Source organism: Morchella sextelata, assembly GCF_020137385.1.
Source record: "Morchella sextelata strain SCLS chromosome Unknown scls_5, whole genome shotgun sequence".
NCBI classification, from domain to species: domain Eukaryota; kingdom Fungi; phylum Ascomycota; class Pezizomycetes; order Pezizales; family Morchellaceae; genus Morchella; species Morchella sextelata.
This window is the reverse complement of record NW_025408620.1, coordinates 1,150,019-1,169,240: the sequence shown is the minus strand read 5'-3', so window position 1 is coordinate 1,169,240 and position 19,222 is coordinate 1,150,019. Positions and strand designations below refer to the sequence as shown.

Below are 19,222 nucleotides of genomic sequence, written 5' to 3'. Positions count from 1 at the left end.
AGAATGCGCACCTTCGGGTATTAATTCCTGGAACATTACCAGCCTGAAGATCGGTCGCTATCTCGTTCCTCTAAGGAGCATATCTGCTTCGAACCAGGTTATGACCTTGTACACTGGGGTGCACCCCTTATTTTACACTCTACAGAAATCTAAAACAGCCATATCGGCACTCTGTAGATGAAGAATCCGCATGAAACTCCCTCTCCGGCCATTACTTGATGAGCCCACGTACATATCCCGAGCAAGGAACTAAGCTAGGCATGAGCTTCATCGCCCCGGTGAGATACATGCACGAAGGTCATCCGCATTAGGGAAGAAAGTAGTAGGACAACAGTATTTCTACAAACAATAACCATACATAGACACCCGATATCATGACCGAGGATATATTAGTTCTCATGCTCAACCATAATATCTCAGAGGTATCTTAATCTTATCCTATCTTCGCCAAGTAGGTCAAGCTCCTATTATTCTAGCCCACTAGATTCTAACCCTCTTAAGAATAATATTGGTCAGGAATGTAGAATCCTCACCCAAGTAGACATTCTCCACTTGGTCGCAGCTGATGTGATGTCTTTCCAGCTTCTCCTATATTCGATATGGTTGATATGAGCTAAAAACAAAGGTTCAGGTTTTACTAACCAGCTATACAATGATAGCTACAATCTCCATATGTCATAATCCACTCATTTCTTTCTCGAAAGCTGTCAATTGTTGAACAAAGAAGAAGAAAGGGTTTATCTCTACTCCCGACGAACTTGGCGAACTGGTCGCCGCCGCAGAAGTTGTCAAAGATGAGATAACGAACTTATGGAAAGATTACTTGCATAAGCCGGATCGGAAAAAGGGACTTGCTCTCGATCATCTGCTGTGGATGGTAGTTGAAATGCGGGACTATGGAGAGTCTGTAAATTTTCATTCTTGAGAGTGTCAGGAATGCCTTTGTCCCCAGTTATGACTAGATTACATTTACCTGGTTTCTCTATCATGTTTACTAAGATGAAATTACGTCTTATATACTTAGGAATATACGTTGGCCAGCTGCAGCTGGGCAACTTGATATTGCCCAACGGAAACGCGTCATATATTATCACTCGATTCTCGAATATCATGAACCTGGTTGAGTTTACTCGATCATCGAACCCATATTTGAGATGCCAACCGATGCAGTATTACCTTCATGGATACATCTAGATGCATGTAGAGGGATTTCTACCACAGCGTGTGGTTCTGTTTGGGCATGGGGAGGGGGTCAATACCCACGGAAATACCTAAACCCTAGAAATGGTCCGGAAATGAACGTCAGGAGCCTGATATATGTGTTCTTTGAGGTAAAAAACCTACTATTCATAGCTAGTTGTATTTCTTAATCGCTTATCTATAGAGGTATAGAATACATGGGTATAAAACCCGGATTTCTCTCGACCAGAGGGGGCTAAGCCGGCAGAAGGAAACCCAGCAAGTGTAACGAGACAGGATCTCCCTTTTCTAGCCTCAGGAATTGAATTCCGATAATTCACCTCTATTTCTTGCCACCACCTACTTTTTGCCCAGCCCACGGTGTCTCCTTACACGTCCGGGGAGTAAATGAAACCACTTCATTCAATACGACAGTCTATAATAACCATTTATATTCCCGAAATATGTACATGACTTGTGTAGCTATTCTGTAGCATATCATCGATAGTTCTTCACAATCTACTACAATTCAAAAGCCAGGGATACTAAGAATGTGCGAGTGATAAGGAATGATTCCATGTATTCCCACCGCCAAGTCTTCAGAATTCTTATCTCTATATGGCATTTGTCTTGAGAAATTTGGTTAGAGTGCTATGGAATTTCTATAGAAGTGTCTATCCCGCGTATTCGGCCTCCTAGATGGCAGGAGGTGGTCATTCAGTGTTTTCTCACAACACTTGAAGCGGAATAGGATCATGGCTCGATACGTAGATCTATATTCCTTGGGTTTAATGGGCAATATAATCAAAGTAAAATTGATAAAGAGAAATAAAAAGAAAGAGAAAAATCAAGATGAAATCATTTAGAAAGACGAAAGGTAAAGTGCCTTAATCTGATTTTGTGAAATACGAAGATGTGCTTCACTCATACAGAGATGGACCCGGAGTGATCAAGAAGTCGCATACAAAAAGGCATATCAACAGAAGAAAAAAGAACCACCATAGTAATCAACAAAAGATAGCATCAAACATTTCTGACAGAAAGGGAATCCAAATAAGATAACCGAAAACGAGAGAAAAACGAAAGAAAACCATCAGATACCCCACCAAAGCCTGCTCATCTTCGGTGAAATCTTCTCGAAACCATAACACACATCTCCACCAAAGGTGCGAGTACGGTAGATGTGGAATGGGGTGCTCGCATAAAGCTTTTTAATCCAGCTCAATAGACTCGATGGAGGCGGTATTCCCCTGGGAAGGTTCTACGGCATATGCACCAGGGTCCACAAGAACGTATCCAGATGATGCCGGTGCGGCGGGGAGCCAGTTGCTTCTAGCCCTGTTATTGACGACTATGCGCCTGAACATTGCTCTGAACTTGCGTTTTTGCTCAAGGCTGTGTATTCTGGGACTAACTACCCTCGGCGGAGGAGGTGGAGTAACAAGAGTTGAGACGTCCTGAGTCTGTTGAGCCACAGGGTTGGAACTAGTTTGAGCTGCCCTGATTGGTGCGACATGATCATCGGTATCCTCATCGATAATGATTGCACTGTGGAACGGGTTTCCGGGAGCGCTAACTGTGGCGACCGTCGCGGTCCTTTTCGTTGCAGGTTCGCCTTCGGTATTTTCATGGCCATCATCCATAGTTTCAACTTTGCGTTTCTCTCTCGCCCGGGGCGTGATATTGTTTTGGTCGTCGAAGACCGGTAGAGGCCGCCGCGATGCCCACAAAGGTATATTTTCCTCCACTTCCGACAGCAGAGCTTCGTTACGCAGGCCGTTCTGCGACTAACATTAGTATTCGAATGAATCCTTGCAGAGGGTCTGGCTCATACATATCTAGTACTAGCACATGGCCCTCTCAGTTCAACCGCAGGGTGCACGATATTGCGTTTCTACAAAGTAAGATTAGTGAGACGGCGCGGGATTATTGGAGTTATTAGAATTATTGAGAAGAAACATACATGAAATTCAAAATAACCGGTCTCTGAGCCGTGTTCAGCAAGACGAGGTTGAGTTGCGTAGCCTTCATTGATGGTAATTTTCCTGTGAAGATGATCTTTCGCATCAAGATGATTACTCAACCTGAAGTACAAACGAAGAAACCTCGCATTCTTGGACTTGATTTCCTATTAGGATGTCAGTAAATGATGACATCATGCTTGGAAGCGAGCGAAGAAGAAGAAGGACGAACATCTGGACGATCAATAACGGGAACGTTGACAGATAAATCATGCGGAGAAACATCCCCAGCAGAGCCCTAAAAGTTGGCAGATATAAGTAAGATGGATTAGAAGAGAGAATCTGCCACCTCCACAGGATGATGACCCATGTAGAACAGGGGAACTTTAAGTTTGACTTACTTCTTTTTCCTTAGCAACAGGAGGCAACAACGATCCTTGAGCCTTGTCTGGAACCGGAGCTGCTCCAACGGGAGAAATACCGGGCTAGATTGATTACAGTGTTAGTTAGGGCTCACACTGCACAGCAAATCTGATCATCTGACTAGCTCGATACAACATACATTGTCGTGACTTTCAGTACAGGTTGGGGCGGACGATTGCTGGATACCCCCTCCAACTTGAAGGACGGGTTCAGCTTTCCTACTATCGAGTTCTGAATTGATCCGAGCCCTCACACTCCGCTTATACAAGGCGCGATCATTGCAACGTGCAGCAACCCTCTCTGGTCTGGCCCAATCCTGGTCCTTAGGCAGTACGACATAGGGACCTGCGTTCATTCGCCAGGAGCGGACGCCTGGGGGATATTGAGACGGTGGAGGAGGGAATGGAACTTTGCCAAATGCAGCTTCATTTACAAGACTCCTAGCCGGCCTCTCTTTCTCTTTAGAGCCGTCCGATGTGCCACTAATAGTAGTCCGAGGCAGACTTAAACCAAGTAGCGCTTTATGGTTGTTCGCAATGTCATCTCCTTGCACTACCATTACGGTAGTATCCCTTCTCCTCTTGGGCCTATTTGCGGTCTCTGACGTCTTCCCATCGATCGGTGAATTAACCGCGTTTTGAAGCTCATTTTGAGGGCGACCATCAACTGTACCTTTCCCGTCTTCGGTATCGTCGTCGCTTTCGGGCTCATTCTTGACCGACACCCCTTCAGATAGGCTCTCAGATTCATCCCCAGATTGGACCTCGTCTTTATCCTCCGATTCATGTGCAGATTCAACCTCGTCTTCCTCGTCCTCTTCATCTTCTGGGTCCTCGGCGTACTCTTCTACCTCTGCCATGTTTATATCAGGCCACGGTACGGAGAGTTCGGCGTTCATTCTCCAGGAGCGTACCCCCGGCGGATACTGTGACGGTGGTGGTGGAAATGGTTCTTCAAAATCTGTGGGTTTTTCTTGAGGACTCTCCGTCTTCTCCTTGTCCTTGTCGTCGTCGTCATCCTCGTCCTCGTCGTCATCCTCATATTCATCATCGTCTTCGTCGCTCTCACTCCTTTCGTGGTCTTCATTCGATTCGTCCTCACTGTCGACTGTAGGTTTTGGTGGAATCCACATTGCGTCTGGACGACGAAGTACGGACGTCCACCCATTGCGGGAGTTTGCCCATGCCGAGTCGTAACTCATGTCCGAAGACTGTCGAAGGCGAAGCGCTTCGAAATAACAATTAAGATTTAATTGGGTGTTGTTGATGTTGGGGATTTACGAATGTGTTTGGGATTTTACAGTTACAGAAGTAGAGTGGGAAGTGTGGTGTAGTGAAGAATGGAAAAGGAGAAAGAAAGTTGTTAGAGGATAAACTGTCAGTAACGCGGTAGGGAGAAATCTAAGGGAGAGGGGCAAGGAGGAAAAATAATAAACAGACCGGTGACCGCCAAGCTTGAGCCCGGGCTTGGTGACCTTCAAGAAAATGTCTCATATGAGAGAGCATTACACCCCTCCTACAATCTTTCAAGGAATCGGAGAACCGTCAAGAGCTAGGAACCTCTAAAACGGCAATTGAAGCCATCACCTTTTGCCTGGTTTCATACAAAGCAAAAGCTAATCTTCCGGTGATGTATCATGTCCACTTTTTCTCTGCTGGTGAAAAAGGGCTCTCAACTTCAAAGAACGAGTAAAGTGATTCACTGGATTTAAAGGAAACAGAGATGATGCGAAACCCAGCAAAGATCGCTGTACTCATTCAGGCTCAGGGAAAATATTTAGATTCGGGGGAAGAAAGCACTGCTAAGGCGGTTATGGCAAGAACTCATTGCCGCGGCGCCATCCTAGTATTAATTCATATTCTGGCAGACCTCCAACTCGTAAAAGACAAACTCTTGTTCCAGTCTCAAACCGAAAGCTTTATTGAAAGCTGAGCCTCTATCCTTAGAGAGCGTGGCTTCTTCACATTCCTACCTATTGTAGATCTCCGCCTCTTATTCTGCGTTGCGCAAACACAGCCAGATATTGCGGGTTTAATTTACAAAAACAATGGGGCACAAGCGGATATGCAATGACTGCAGGGCGACATACCCGACTCACCCACCAAGGAACCCATATGCCAAGGACACAACTACTTTCAGTGACTTGCATGCTGTCTATTATTCTTTATTTGTGACGTTTTCATTATTGGTCGCGACCGTTCCATTTGAGGGAACTTATTTCAAACACGCAAGACGATCTTCATCATGGACTGTCACTCGATATTCGCATTTCTTGACCTGAGAGATAACTGAGTCTTTGGTCGCAGGAAAGGATAGGTACTAGCAAAGGGAATTAAATTTTAAATGCTCCATATTTTGAGTTACTTAGTGCTTCTCTTAGTATACATGTATCTTCGGTTTGTAAACTAATTAGCTAAGTGAGAGATTTTCCTAGAAAGATCATTGCCAAACATAGTATAAAACAATCGCAGAAAAATCTTAATCAATACTTCATTTTAAAGCAGCAATTTTCGCCACAAAACAAAAATCTTCGCATAAATACTGATATCGGTTTGTCTTCACGTAATAATATCAATCAAGTTCTCAGTCCCTGATCCTGATATGATAAGATAAGATAAGATAACCCAGATCCTTTTCTCGGAGCCACTGCGAGTATTGACCACAACCTTTCCATTTAATTCGCTGTGGTTTCTGCCACTGGATTGGGTATAGTTTTACCGATTCTCAGGACCGCAGTTGTTTGGTTAGTAGCATTATCAACTTCAAAAGGACATAGGAATCTGGCCAGGCAGGAGTATGTATGTGGTTGAAAATTCCCTCTTTCCGTCTAGTGCACTTCGGCTAGCAACCAACTGGTTGTGCTGCCTTGTGTAACAACCAAACTTCTCTGCTCGTAGCTTGTGTGTTTTTTCAACACTGCATGTACATGTAACTCAACGTTTATAAGGTTGTCCAATGTATTTTGTCTGTAGTCGTATAAAACCACTTAGGTCATCCCATCTCCACCATGAGCTTTAATATGTAATTTTAGCACCAATTACATCCGCCTAGCTTCATGCGGAGGTCTTGACATGTTTCTTGCATGTATATTTGGAGGATACGGTCCCATTTAAGTTTTCCAGACTGAGAAATACCGTAAAAGATGAAAGATTTCGTTCGAAAATGTATATATCTGATGACTCCGTAGAATGATTGCCTGGATATTGCATTCTGCCTTGCTCCCGGGAGTGCATCAATATTCTAACACCGGCAACCGGACATTAGATAGATGTGCTTGGGAGCTTGTACAGTAAAGGTCTTGAAGACCTCTTGCTACTCTTGTTGTCCCTTCCATTCCTGGCTGGGCACCCTTGCTGGTGTGGATTTGTTATGTGGCTACATGTACTTGTTAGGGCTTCGGCACTAGTGATCTTTGTGTACATGTAGCAACAAGCAAATCTTTCCCCCCCCGACGTACCCGATAAGCCGCAGAGGGACGTTTTTTGCTGCGTTTGTTGCACAACACGTCTCATCTCCCCCCGCCATCAGATCTACCCATCTATAAAAGTCTCCGGAACGTGGCGATCGCTCGCATCGAGTTGATAATCTGAGTTTTGTCGAGTTCATCAAAGTCAGTATGTATTTCACCTTTGTTCGTGGGAAATGATCTCTTACCTTTTCCTTGAGTTCCTTATAGATAATATCTGACTGTGTTAGTATCCCTTCAATGTCGTACTTCATCAGTAAAATACCCTTGTTCCTGGCACCTAAAGGGGCATCCCGCTCATGTGCACTATATAAACCACACCAAGGTACGATCGAAGGCTGATAAGAACAATTGAACCTCATTCAGTTGACAACTTTATTCCAGGTGGTTCATGACGAAAGAAACCAATAACGATCAAACTATCTGATCATAATCTACACAAGATATGAAACATAAACAGGAAGATAATGAAATAGTGGCACATGGAAATGCGCGCCCTAGAAAAAGTGATGTAACCTGACAAATGAGTAAGTAAGAAAACGTTCACGCCTCCATAATCCTTCCCAACAGAGTACCGTTGAGCTAACGATACTCATGCTCATCATCGTAGTGACCATCTCCCGCACCACCTCAACGACGTCTTTTATGCTGATCATCGTAGTGCCCGTCTCCCGTGCCATCTGAACGACGTCTTTTATGCGTCATTCCTTGTTGTGGGTCAGGACCGTTGTCGTTGGGATCTGGTTTTCCGTCAGGGCTTTCCGGGCCAGAGTGAGGCGCCGGATGATGAGGCCAGACGCGCAGATTAGACTTCGCTGGCGGAACTGGTAGAGATGGTTGGTATCCTTCTTCCTGACGAAGAGGGGAATTCTTCTTGGGCAACTCTTCTGGTTTATGGCGCAAGCGTTTAAACGGTTGGTTTTTTGAGTAGTCTGTACCGAGAAGACGGTGCTCTTTGAGGCGGTCATTCTCACCTGGACGGGCGCCCAAAAGATGTTGTTGACGTACGGCGTGCTCAAACTCGAATCTAGGAGCTGGAGAGCCATCAGGATCGTATTGTGATAGCTTCCGGAGAAGAGACGCCTTTTCATCGTCTTCTTCTTCGCCGACAATGTAAGCAACGGCCACAGTTCTGACTTCATCCAACAACATTGACACATGGGCTCCAATACAGGCTTTCTCTGGCCCAATATGCTTGTCAAACCACTCTCCCATGCCTTCGATCCACGCGGCCATTTTCTTTCCTTTCCTCCCTCTTTGGAACCTGCCTATGAGAAAATCCTTCTCGCCTTGAAGATTACTCACATGCTCCTGAGAAGTCATAATTGGAGAGCTAGGTGGGTGCGCTGGTTGGAGGCATAACAAGCTCGGGTTTCTCTCATCAATCGGAGTTCTCATGGCCAGTCTCGTCCATACCCACATCGTGGCGCCCTCTTCTGAACTAATGTCTCTTCTGTCATACTGAAGAAGGTCATGTATCAGAGGAGGTAAACTTCTAGCAATCCAACTCTCGACAGACTCAGCACCCTCGCCTGATTCAAACCTCGCAACTGTCTCCCCTTCGATCTGTATTGGAGACGGAGGATCAGCGTCTTCAAATTCGTCCTCCTGATCCACTTCAGACTCCACTTGTGACTGATTTTCTATATTTTGTTTCGGCGCCTCTGCCGCGTCTTTCATTGCTTGCGCTTCCAGCTGTGCAGCACCAAATGCACGGTAATCCTGGATAATCTTGGGGTCTACACGTGCATATCGGTAAGTGGGAAATTGGGTAAGTTTAGTGTCATCCAAATCCTCATCATCATCAGATAAATCTCCATCCATATAATCCGGCTATATAGTCTGTTAGTATTAAACCTTGGATTAATTGAGTCCGTAATATCTAACCTGGGCAGCGTTGAAACGATTCAAAGCATCAACAGTTAATCCTACGGCACCGACAGCTGCTGGAGGTTCAACAGGGGACGGCATAAAGGACCCGGCATCGTCTACCGGAGAAGGCGAAGATATGGCCCGATGATGGTCGTCTTCCTGTTCTGGCCCGTTTTGCTGGAGCTCCTGCATGGTGGGAGATACCTGAAGAGTCATTAGAAATCAATATGGGAAAATATTAACAGTAAGTGGATTAGTACTTCTTCAAGCTTTACCTCAGGTGAAACACGCTCGGGATACAAATCACGCGCCACAATGGGTGCCTCCCTCGGCATGTCAGAAGCATCCCAAAGGATTCTATCAGACGAGATTGGCTGGAACATGCGTTAATAAGTTGCTACTAAGTACATATGGAATGGATTAATAATACCTCAGCCGGCTCACGGGGCGTATCTGAACTATAATCAAATCTTTCATAGGGAGCACTTTGAGTGCGGAGCGGACGGTCTGGTGGATGCCATCCGAAAGCTTGAGTGGGATCCTCTGAAGAGTGTTGAGGAAGTTTCGGGGACATTTGGGTATCACCGAGTGATCCATTCCTTGGCAATAGGACTTCATTCTGATTACCCGAACCATGTGGTGATGATTCAGAAACACATACAGAGTGAACCAAACTGGCTTGCGAACCCTCTGGGCTGTTGGGCGTAGATTGAATTTCCTCAGCCACTGAGCTGGGAAGCTCAGGCTCAGGCTCAGAAACATAAACTTTTGAGGACGCAATTAGACTGGGTGGCGACCCGTCTCGGTCCTTTGACGGGGATTGGTATACTCCAGGCGCTGAGCTGGCTACCTCATGCTCAGGCTCAGACTCAGAAACATAAACATTCGAGGAGGCAACTAGAGTAGCTGGCGACCCGTCTGGGTCCTTTGGCGGAGATTGGGATACCTCAGGTGGTGAGCTTGGAAGCTCAAGCTCAGACTCGGAAACATATTGAGAGGCAACTAGACTGGCTGGTGACCCCTCTAAGTCCTTAGAAGGAGATTGAATTACCTCTGGTGGTGAGCTTGGAAGCTCAACCACTGAATCGAATCTGTATGGGGAGGCAACCAGACTGGCTGGTAATCCCTTCGAGCTCTTGGGTGATGATTTTACAATCTGCACAGGTGAATGCGGAACCTCGGAATGTACCTCAACCGTTGAACAATAACTGTTGTCTGGGGCATTCGGAGCCTGAGGCGATGACAGTGGAATCTCAGGTAATATTTCACACACTGGGGAAGAGAATGGGGTATTGGGAGAGGCTTCTGGAGTCTGAGGTAGTGGGTGTGTGCGGTCAGACAGGTCCTTTAGAATAACGCTGGAGAGTAGCGGAGTATTCGGTGGCGCAGTTAGACCCGGCGGAGGTGATTGCATAACCTGAGGCGATGACTGTATGTCCTGAGAAGCACTGTAGACGGGTTGGGAAGTAATTGGTGGAGCATCTGGAACGTTGGGCGACGATTGTGTTACCTGGGATGCTGAGTGTGAGGCCGGAGACAGGTTATAGCTGTTGTCAGGGCTATTTGGTGGAGCATCTGGCAGACTTGGTGATAATGAATGGGACTCCTCGGTCGGTGTCTGGGACGCACTTAATGATGGCTCGGAGGGCCGGGAAGTTGCATCGAGGACCAGGATTGGTGATTGGCTAACTGGAGGTGGGAGGTGTGAAGTATTATCCCTAGATTCCGCAATCTTCTTAGTTGAATTTACTTTCTTGTTAAGTTGTTGCTTTGCCGTCCTCCGTCTGCGTTGTATTGGTTGTGAAATACAAGCGTTATCCTGCACAGGTTCTGCAATCCCCTCCCCCGGCGCCTCATCCTCCGTTTTCTTTCGAGCCTGGCTCCTCGTAAGGGCGACCATCTGAAAGTGTGTCAGTTGTGAGGGTTTTACATCCATATCCTTTGGTTAGGAAGTGACAAAAATGTGGTTCAAAGGAGGAATGTATATTGGAAGTTGTTGAATATTTACCTCTAATATCCTTGATCAGTGAATGGAAGGATTATAAAGCAGAAGATTTTGCGATCGAATTGTTGACAACCTATTTCTTTCCGACTACTGACGACCTAATAAAAGAAGGAAAGGAGAAAGATGGTGGTTGAGCTCTCCTTTTATACCAAGTGGTTGGGCAGAAGTGGCGTTTTTGTGAACGACGACGTCAAGGCAGCACACGACAAAAACGGGCATCCAGGGTCAGACAGCCTTACAATACTCTGTCACGCTTACAGGACGTTGCTTACTGTCACTCTTGACGGGGACAAGTGGGACAGTCAAGCAGCACCAGGCAAAAGACTTGTTCAAGAGATATCATAAAATGGTCTACTAAATTGAGCTCAAGCACTTTGGGAGTACGAAATCAACAGGACTACTCCTTCGCGAAAACATTTATTACCTCCGTCGTCAACAAAGTTAATATCAAAAAAAAAAACGAAACTGTCTACAATTACATGTAGACTGTCATAATATATACATGGTTACATATGTATTCATGTCGCAGATAAATTTTCAACATCAGGAACCCGAGAGAGGAATAAGGTGGCAGGAACACAGAACAGTTTCTATAGTTCGAAAGATGAAGAATTCCCACTCCAACATATTTTTAAATATGATGTCTAATACGCAAGTATCACGAGAGCGCCGGGTTTAAGGTAGTACAGTGCGCTTCTTTCTGCTGTTGACGACTAATGTCTTCTCAATGCTTGGGGGCAACCCGTAGACCCTGAACGTTCCTCGCCCGCAGGGGAAATTATTTGTGCTAACTCTAATATGGCGTACATACAATCCGCTGAGTTTGTGGCTGGTGTGGCGTACAGATTAGCTTGCGAGTGTTATATCTAACGGGGCGTGTAATCTAACCAGAAAGTGCAAAACCGATATCGGCGTGCGGGGAGAGTGACAGCATGTCACGCTACTATCTGGAAGATTGCGACTGCTGCTCTCTATCTACATGTAGGGGGACCCGTCTCTTACTAGAAAGGCTAGGTTGTCATCACTTCGCATCATGGATGGCGACTTGAGACTGTGTCATCTCATAGACCTATCTGTGATTGTTTTTTTTCGAAGTTAATCATGTACATAGTCCTCAGCTTTTGGCACTGAGCTAGCACCGCTTCCTGCTCAAACTGAACATCTGCTGAATAGAACCGTACTTAATTAACCTCCCTCTAGCTCTTGTGCATACAGACCTTTTGGGTTTGATAGAGTGTACTGAAAGTGAGCCTAGAACACAGGTATCAAATGATTTTTGTACTTGTAGTCACATCTGGTTGCGACGGCGCATAGTTTGGGTTTTCTACGTGGTTCTTCGACTGCCTGGAGATCACCTTGATAGACCTTTACCCAAAAACCTTATCCAACCATTTCATCCCAGGGATATGGTGGTTTATGTTTTCCTTCCTACCTCTCTTTCGCTTTTTCGTCTTCGTACATTCTTTCTTGAGTTTTCTTTTTCTTTTTCCGGGGGAGAGAAACTGGTAGGAGAGCTGACCTCCTTTGTCCTCTTTTTCCGCCGTAACAAATAATACTAACGTAAACTCTCAAGGATGTAAAAGTAGAAGTCAACCGGCGTATATTTTGTACTTCTACTTTATAGGGGTGGCGTGTTGCGGCCCTCGGCCGTCCTCCCCCTTATTTGCTGCAGCTTTTGCGGCCGGATTTCTTGCGTTTCGTTTCTGTTTTGAACTAGATGCATGGTACTAGCAGTGGCCTACCTCGAGATTCCCGAAAGAGCTTGGTCCTTATAATCAGAGCATCGATCAAGAGCTCGGTCATCCATGACTCCGTGCTCTCAATATTTTGCTGCACACACACTATATTTTAGCAGGGCAGGCTGGCACGCTTTACAGGAACTGATGGCGTTCCGAAGTATCCAGTACCACACATGCCTACACAGATAGTTTGTAGCCTTTCTACAGAGTGTTTCCTGCCACAGCATGGAAAAGAACTCCTTGCTTAAAACATAAATCTTGATCACCTACAAAGAACTTATGCACTACCACTCCAACTGTATGTCGGCAAGGAATCTCGGAAATATTATACCTGGCTACATGGGAAAATAAGAGCTGTTCAGTGAAACGATGCACGGTGGATTGAGTCGCGACTAGAACCTTCACCAGAGAGAGAATAAATTTTTTTAGCTATCCTTCATCACTCGACTACCCTAACCAGTTACTGACATTGGTTAAAGGGCTGTAACTTTGTCCAATCCCCCGGGAGAAGATGGGAGGAAGATCCTTTCGATGAAACCTGTTGTCTCATAATTGGCACTCTCTCCGAGCCACTGCTATATTCCTCATTCCTACCTTCCTCACATCTCTAAAACCTTCTAAAAGAATAAAAATAAAAGAAGATGAATGTTTCTCTCTGTCCACAATTCCGAGTGGGATCATATCATGCTCCAGGATGAGGACCTCCCCACCTATGAAGGGTAATATTCACCCTTTTGATGTGTTTCCTCTATAATAACTAATAAGGTTGAATCATAGGCGGCGGCTCATCTTCGCCTCGCCCCTTGTGCTCTCGGAAGTCTCTCGTTCTGAACCCTGCGGACTTGTCCCGCATCAACAGAGGACTGGATCCGACTGGGAAGGTGTATATAGCGCTTTACCAGTGATCCTTTACAGCTTTTCAACGTAGCTAAATCAATGTCTCGAACGAAGCTCCTGCCTAAATAGTTCATCGACCTCCACCCCATTGCAACAAGACGTTGTTCACTTCCACACAACAGGAATATATTGGTTTTCCATATTTATCTACCTGCCGTCACCAATTACTAGTTCAATTGTCTTTTTAGGTCTGGGAAAGCTGTTATTCTAGAGTCGTGGTGTGGTGTCGATGAGATATATCCCCAGGAGTAGCGGAGGTTCGCTGTTGAACAAGACATGCTTAGGACTGGGAAGAGATATCGCCCTCATTGCCATCACGGAGGAATGAAACCGATTTTATTTTGAAAATTCTTTAATTTGAAGGCTGTTGCAGATATACATGGCCATGGAAGGGCAACAGCACCGAGAGAAGACACAATTTGAAAAGCGATACATAGTCGAAAGGTTCGGTACGAGGTAATAGGAACATTGCGACTGCGATAAACAAGGAGAATAATAGTACCAGAAGCCTCCAAGGAAGAAAAGAAAGTGAAAATAGGTCAAATTTAAAATTCATGGAATTCATCGTCGTACCGCCTAAGCCCACAAAGGTCAAGCAGCATAATAGGTGTCGCTGTAGTTCCCAGCGTTCCGTTCAAGGTTTTGTCAGTTATGGATAAGGCTCGAATATACCAACCGGCCCTGAGATAATTGGATTACAAAATGTATCGCCCACATGCGGCAAATAGCCGAATGTAAAACCTGGAAAAGAGCAATTAGGCCTATAAAGTCGTTCCTTGGGATGCGACAAGAGATTACTATGTTTTTTTCAGAGCATAAGTAACTCTGCCAACAGGAAATTTCGAAAACAAGCAAAGATATCGGTGCCTCCCCCAGAGCTTTACTTTTACTATTGAGTCACATTGCTATTCACCCACTTGCAAAGGAAGAAAAAATCAAAAACATTTTCTCTGGTGTTCCACACCAGTCTGAAAAGAAACAACTCCCGTGAGAGCCTTCCATTCAGGTGAGAGAGAAAGCAGAAATGGGAAAAGGAGTGTAAGCTAGTCTCAGTGATAGGATATTGTAAAGCTCGGTGCTGTAACTCTCCTCCGCGCTTGAGTCCATAAGACAGGGAAAAAAAAAAGTCTCCTCCGCGCACTTTCTTCGGTAACTGCATTTTCTTGGTTTCATCGTTTTTCACGAGTTAAAATTGCTACATCGTTTCACACCGCAATAATCAGAAGAAAACCAAATTCCTAAGGCAGTTAAATTTTGCAAGGATAATTGTTGAAATCCTAGAAACCTGTTATCCAGTCACCTTGATCAACAGCACTGAATGCCAAATTTCGGAACCACATAGATAAACCAGAAACGCAGTTTGACTGGGAAGGGGATGAAAGAAATAGATATATAGAACCTAACAATTGAACAGCAATTCTTTTCTTGTCTATTTTTTCTCCCTGCGCGATGCTTTATGTGAAGAGTTTGATTCAACAACCCACACGAACGCAATGTTTTACAGAGATTGTATGTACTTCTGGTGCGTCCTTTGATTGATGCTTGTGAGAAAAAGATCTTTCTCGTAGCTCCTGGATGGGAGATCGGGAAAGAACCCACGATGGCTTCCTTCTCGGGTCCTTTGTATGCTAGTACCCAGTGGTAGGTGTCTCGACTCTCGAGTATCAATGATACACCTTGAGTTAAGAGGTAGAACCTACCCGGCCAGCCGTTCTCGTATTATTCGTAGGCTATTGACAGCAAGGGAGATGTTGTAGGCCATCCAGCCACAATGTCATCCCCAAATCTCCTTTACAGAGCCTGGTTATTTGTTCTTGAATCCATCGTGATATCTCATGAAACATCCAAGTCCTTTCTCGCAGCTTAATTGAAAAATCATACATGTTAGAAACAAGCTGTTTCACAGAGTCAGTAACTGGTAGGTTCCATTGTTTGGTCGGTCTAGTGCCATTGAAGCAATTTGGATGCGATTTGGGATCCTCGTAAAACCTGACGGGGATGGCAATCGTCGGGGTAACAGCTCTCAACAAAACAAACAATTCCCACAGGCAGAAGGGATGGTACACCCTCTTCGTATCTTTCCATTCCCTCTCCTTCCTTTCTTCCCCTTTTCTACGCGTCTCTGCAATCCATACCGCCGTTTTCATCAACGTTTCATCATCAATTGGGCTGCAATTGGGCTGACATCGGGCCTTTATCTCGAGGCGATATCGGGAAGAAAAGGAAGAACTCAAGGTATGCATAAACACATGTTCATTGGTTGGTTCCGATTGATAATATGATTCCTGAACCTAGAACTGACAATCTCAATTTTAAGAATGGCCGATGATAAAGATGGACACCCCCCGCCGAGTCAAGCGGATGGAGACCTGGGGACAGACCAATCAAGTCGTTATCGCTCGATGTCTATGAGTAGTGATAGTACATTGTCGTCCGTGAGCCATCACAGCTCGGTATCATGTGCATTTCGTTTGCGTACAGCGGAGCAGCGAGAACTCGCGGCGAACGTGGCGATAGAAAAGACTGATGTAGAAGAATCCCAACAGACCGGGAATGACGCGATGCAGAGTCTGGTACTGGTATGTTAGTTAACATCAAGAAAATTTGCGTTGACTGACGGGTCCCCAGAACGAGAGTGGATTACCTACAAGATCTGTTCGCGCCCAGAACTTTGTATCCAATGTTAGTGGGAGCTTTAGACAACCATCCCTCTTGCAGAACAACATTTTGCAAGACCCCGTACACAGAGACAATCAAAACTATTCTCCCTCACCCATCATCGGAAACTTTACTGGAACTCGAAATATCCGTGTAATTAAAGTAGAAAACTCAGGAGCAACATCCAGAATTGTTCCAGCACCACCCGCAAATCAGATAACGATGACGAGGCAGGCAGACTCTCCGGATACGTTCAGTGCGCCTGGTAAGAACTCATATTTACCCTTCCTCTACAATAGAGAAGCGTAACTAATGTCTAGTTGGAATTATTTTAGAGACCATACGGTACCGTGAGAACCTCCGGAGGTACGAAGAAGACCAGCGGATGGAAGAAATCTCAAATTCGGGATCTCTTGCGGAAGTTGGAGACCAATATTCATTGCCACAAACTCCCCCGCCACCGCCCAGAGCAAGGCAGCTGCATGACAGGCTGCCCTTTGACAATCCACGTAGGCAACCCAGAGATCAACCTGAAGCGGAGGCCCCGGGATATAGACCCATGGTCGACGGCGATACAAGGCCTCAAAGTGCCTTCGATTCTGCCACTATGAACTATCGAAACATGCACAGAGTGAGAAACGATAGACCACAAAGTTACCCTCATGATCACAATCTCCATGTTGCCTCTCGCTATTCACAGGCGGGTATTGGCAACTCCAACGACGCTTCTGGTCAAAGCAATTTCACCACGCATAGCCTGGCAGGTGACGACCGGTTGAACGGTACAAGAAGTCCGCGTGGAACTCGAGTGGGTATTGAGGAACAAGAATCCGCGCAACAGCGGTTTGATGAATTGCAAAGAAATATCGAGGCAGAACTTCGAATGAATCTTCAGGAGTTGGGGAGTACAGAAGGCAGGCTCTCTGGTATCCGTACTCAACATGATCATACAAATGGTCGCAGATTCGCGGGCGAAGACAATGTTTCAAACCGAGCACATAGAGGGCTAGCTCGAGATCAACCCCCTGTCGGCAACCCTGTCCGCCAACATGCTGGCCCAAATGTGCTGCAGCCGGCCGCGAACATTGGACACTTACAGTACCTAATCGACCTCCGCCCCTGTCCTGCCAATGCTGCCTCCGAGGCCATCGTATCTCGGATTTGGAATACATTTCTAATGGATTGCCGAATGCAACACTTGCTATTAGACGATCGAGAACTTTTGTTTAGGATTCCTCTGCCAGATTACACTGGCGGACCCGTTCCAGAACATAGTAGAATTCCCATCGGCGTGATAAGCATTTGGAACAACGCTGTTAGAAACATACTGGATCAGCAACCCATCCGTCTAGTTAGGCATCCGCTATACAATCAAATTGCACTAATGTTCGACAATCCTCCGTTTATGTTTAGGAGCCACCGCCCTGATCCTGCGGTATCTTCTACAAACGGCTCTGACAGGCGCGCCGGTCTTCAACCTCGCCCTCCTGCGGGTTCAGTCCTAAACCACCCCTTACAACACCCCGACTCTGGGGTTGGAGTAAATGGGAGCATGTGGCGTAGACAGCTCCGCGAAGTCGCAAACAATATGTTCCCACGGAATCAGAATAGATATCACTACCCTCGTGGGTTTGACAATACCCATCCCGGTAGTGATATCCTCCATCCAAGCAGCTTCAACCCATATGACAATGAAAACCGATCCAATGTGGCCAACGGACATGATATCAGGAACCTGCCTAATTTGCTTCACCAATACCATCAGCCACAAGGTGGAGCAGTCGACCTTCCTGTCCAACGCGAGTTGAGGTTTCATGCTCCAAGAACTCCAGCAGTTGTGCCTCGAGCACCTGCCGCCAGAGATCATCGTAATGTACACGCAGATCGGGCTCATCCGTATCGCCGGCCCGTTAGGCCTCCGGTCGCAGTCTCTACAGCTCATCACCGTCTGAGTAGAGCCGTTCATACTCCAGTGCAGCAAACTGCCATGGAGAGTCCCTTCCAGACACATCGCGAAGATAGCAACGTTCCACCTTGGGCTGCTCCTCTTGCCGCTCCTTCTGTCTCTGATTCAAGGGCCCAGGAGATTACCCCTCCAAGACAGCCAGGGCCATATGTCCACCGCTGGCTCTCCAATATTGTCGCCGACTACCCCCCCGTTGACCTGGGCCATAATGCAGGACACCCTGTCGCAACGCCGGGTCAGGCGGCTCAAGAGCCAGTTAGCGACAGAGCTCGTAGAGCTCAACAATCCACTTTGCGCCCTGCCAACGGCAACAGATTTCCTGAAAGCTGCAATGTCAATGACAACACCAACAACTCCCCCGACGCCTAGTCCTCTCGAACTAGCCGAGGTGGCCATTCGTCCACAAGTCGGTTCAGCTCACAGAGCGTAGTTTGATATGGTTTAGTGTTTGTTTGGGTTTCTTTTTTCCGTATCAGATAATAAAGGCTTATATCTGCTCGAGATTGCTGTGTTTGAGTTTGTTTGAGATCGGGCTTCATGTAATGTGGCAATTCTTGTATCTTTTCTGTTGGATTGCTACTCCGCGAGCGTTAATTTAAACGATGTCCGAAGTATCCGCATGTCAGGTATTGTTATAGATCATAGAATACTTACATACATGTATGTTCTATAACATGTTTCAATCGAGTCCTATTTCTTATTTTTAAAGCAATCATTTCCACTATTACACGATATCTTTAGCTAGTTTAATAAGTATTCTGATTGACAATCCTATAGAGGTGTCGGAGAGATTTCCCCTCTTCATGCTGACATATGATGCAAAGCTGGCCTGTTTTCTAACCACTATCCAAGAAGTGTCCTATTTTATACTTCTTTACACGTATTCCCTTGGCTACCTAGCTTAACGAGCCCACATATGTTTCCTCACGACCCTCGCAAATTGTATACATGTGCATGTAGAGGATCCTCAGTGATCTCGTTATAGCATCAGAAGGTTATGAAACCCAGATCTCTGATATGTGCACAATCCTACACAGTCCAAGGTGGTCCCTCAGA

General features: G+C 45.9%; 3 protein-coding genes across 3 annotated transcripts; 1 reads left to right on the top strand and 2 right to left on the bottom strand.

Moving 5' to 3' along the window:
• Nucleotides 1-2,390: 2,390 nt before the first annotated feature.
• Nucleotides 2,391-4,764, bottom strand: H6S33_010834 (uncharacterized protein; the record flags this gene model as incomplete). Its single annotated transcript, XM_044842197.1, has 6 exons — nt 2,391-2,960; nt 3,014-3,073; nt 3,143-3,307; nt 3,373-3,438; nt 3,542-3,625; nt 3,703-4,764. The coding sequence occupies 6 exons, from the start codon at nt 4,762-4,764 to the stop codon at nt 2,391-2,393; spliced, it is 2,007 nt and encodes a 668-aa protein (XP_044696764.1).
• A 2,895-nt stretch (nt 4,765-7,659) lies between these two features.
• On the bottom strand, nt 7,660-10,801 carry H6S33_010833 (uncharacterized protein; the record flags this gene model as incomplete). The annotated part of the gene is made up of 4 exons (XM_044842196.1): nt 7,660-8,862; nt 8,917-9,105; nt 9,162-9,275; nt 9,332-10,801. 4 exons carry the CDS (start codon nt 10,799-10,801, stop codon nt 7,660-7,662), a joined length of 2,976 nt encoding a protein of 991 aa, XP_044696763.1.
• Nucleotides 10,802-15,860: 5,059 nt separating this feature from the next.
• On the top strand, nt 15,861-18,535 carry H6S33_010832 (uncharacterized protein; the record flags this gene model as incomplete). The annotated part of the gene is made up of 3 exons (XM_044842195.1): nt 15,861-16,121; nt 16,171-16,465; nt 16,536-18,535. The coding sequence occupies 3 exons, from the start codon at nt 15,861-15,863 to the stop codon at nt 18,533-18,535; spliced, it is 2,556 nt and encodes an 851-aa protein (XP_044696762.1).
• Between the last annotated feature and the right edge of the window lie 687 nt (nt 18,536-19,222).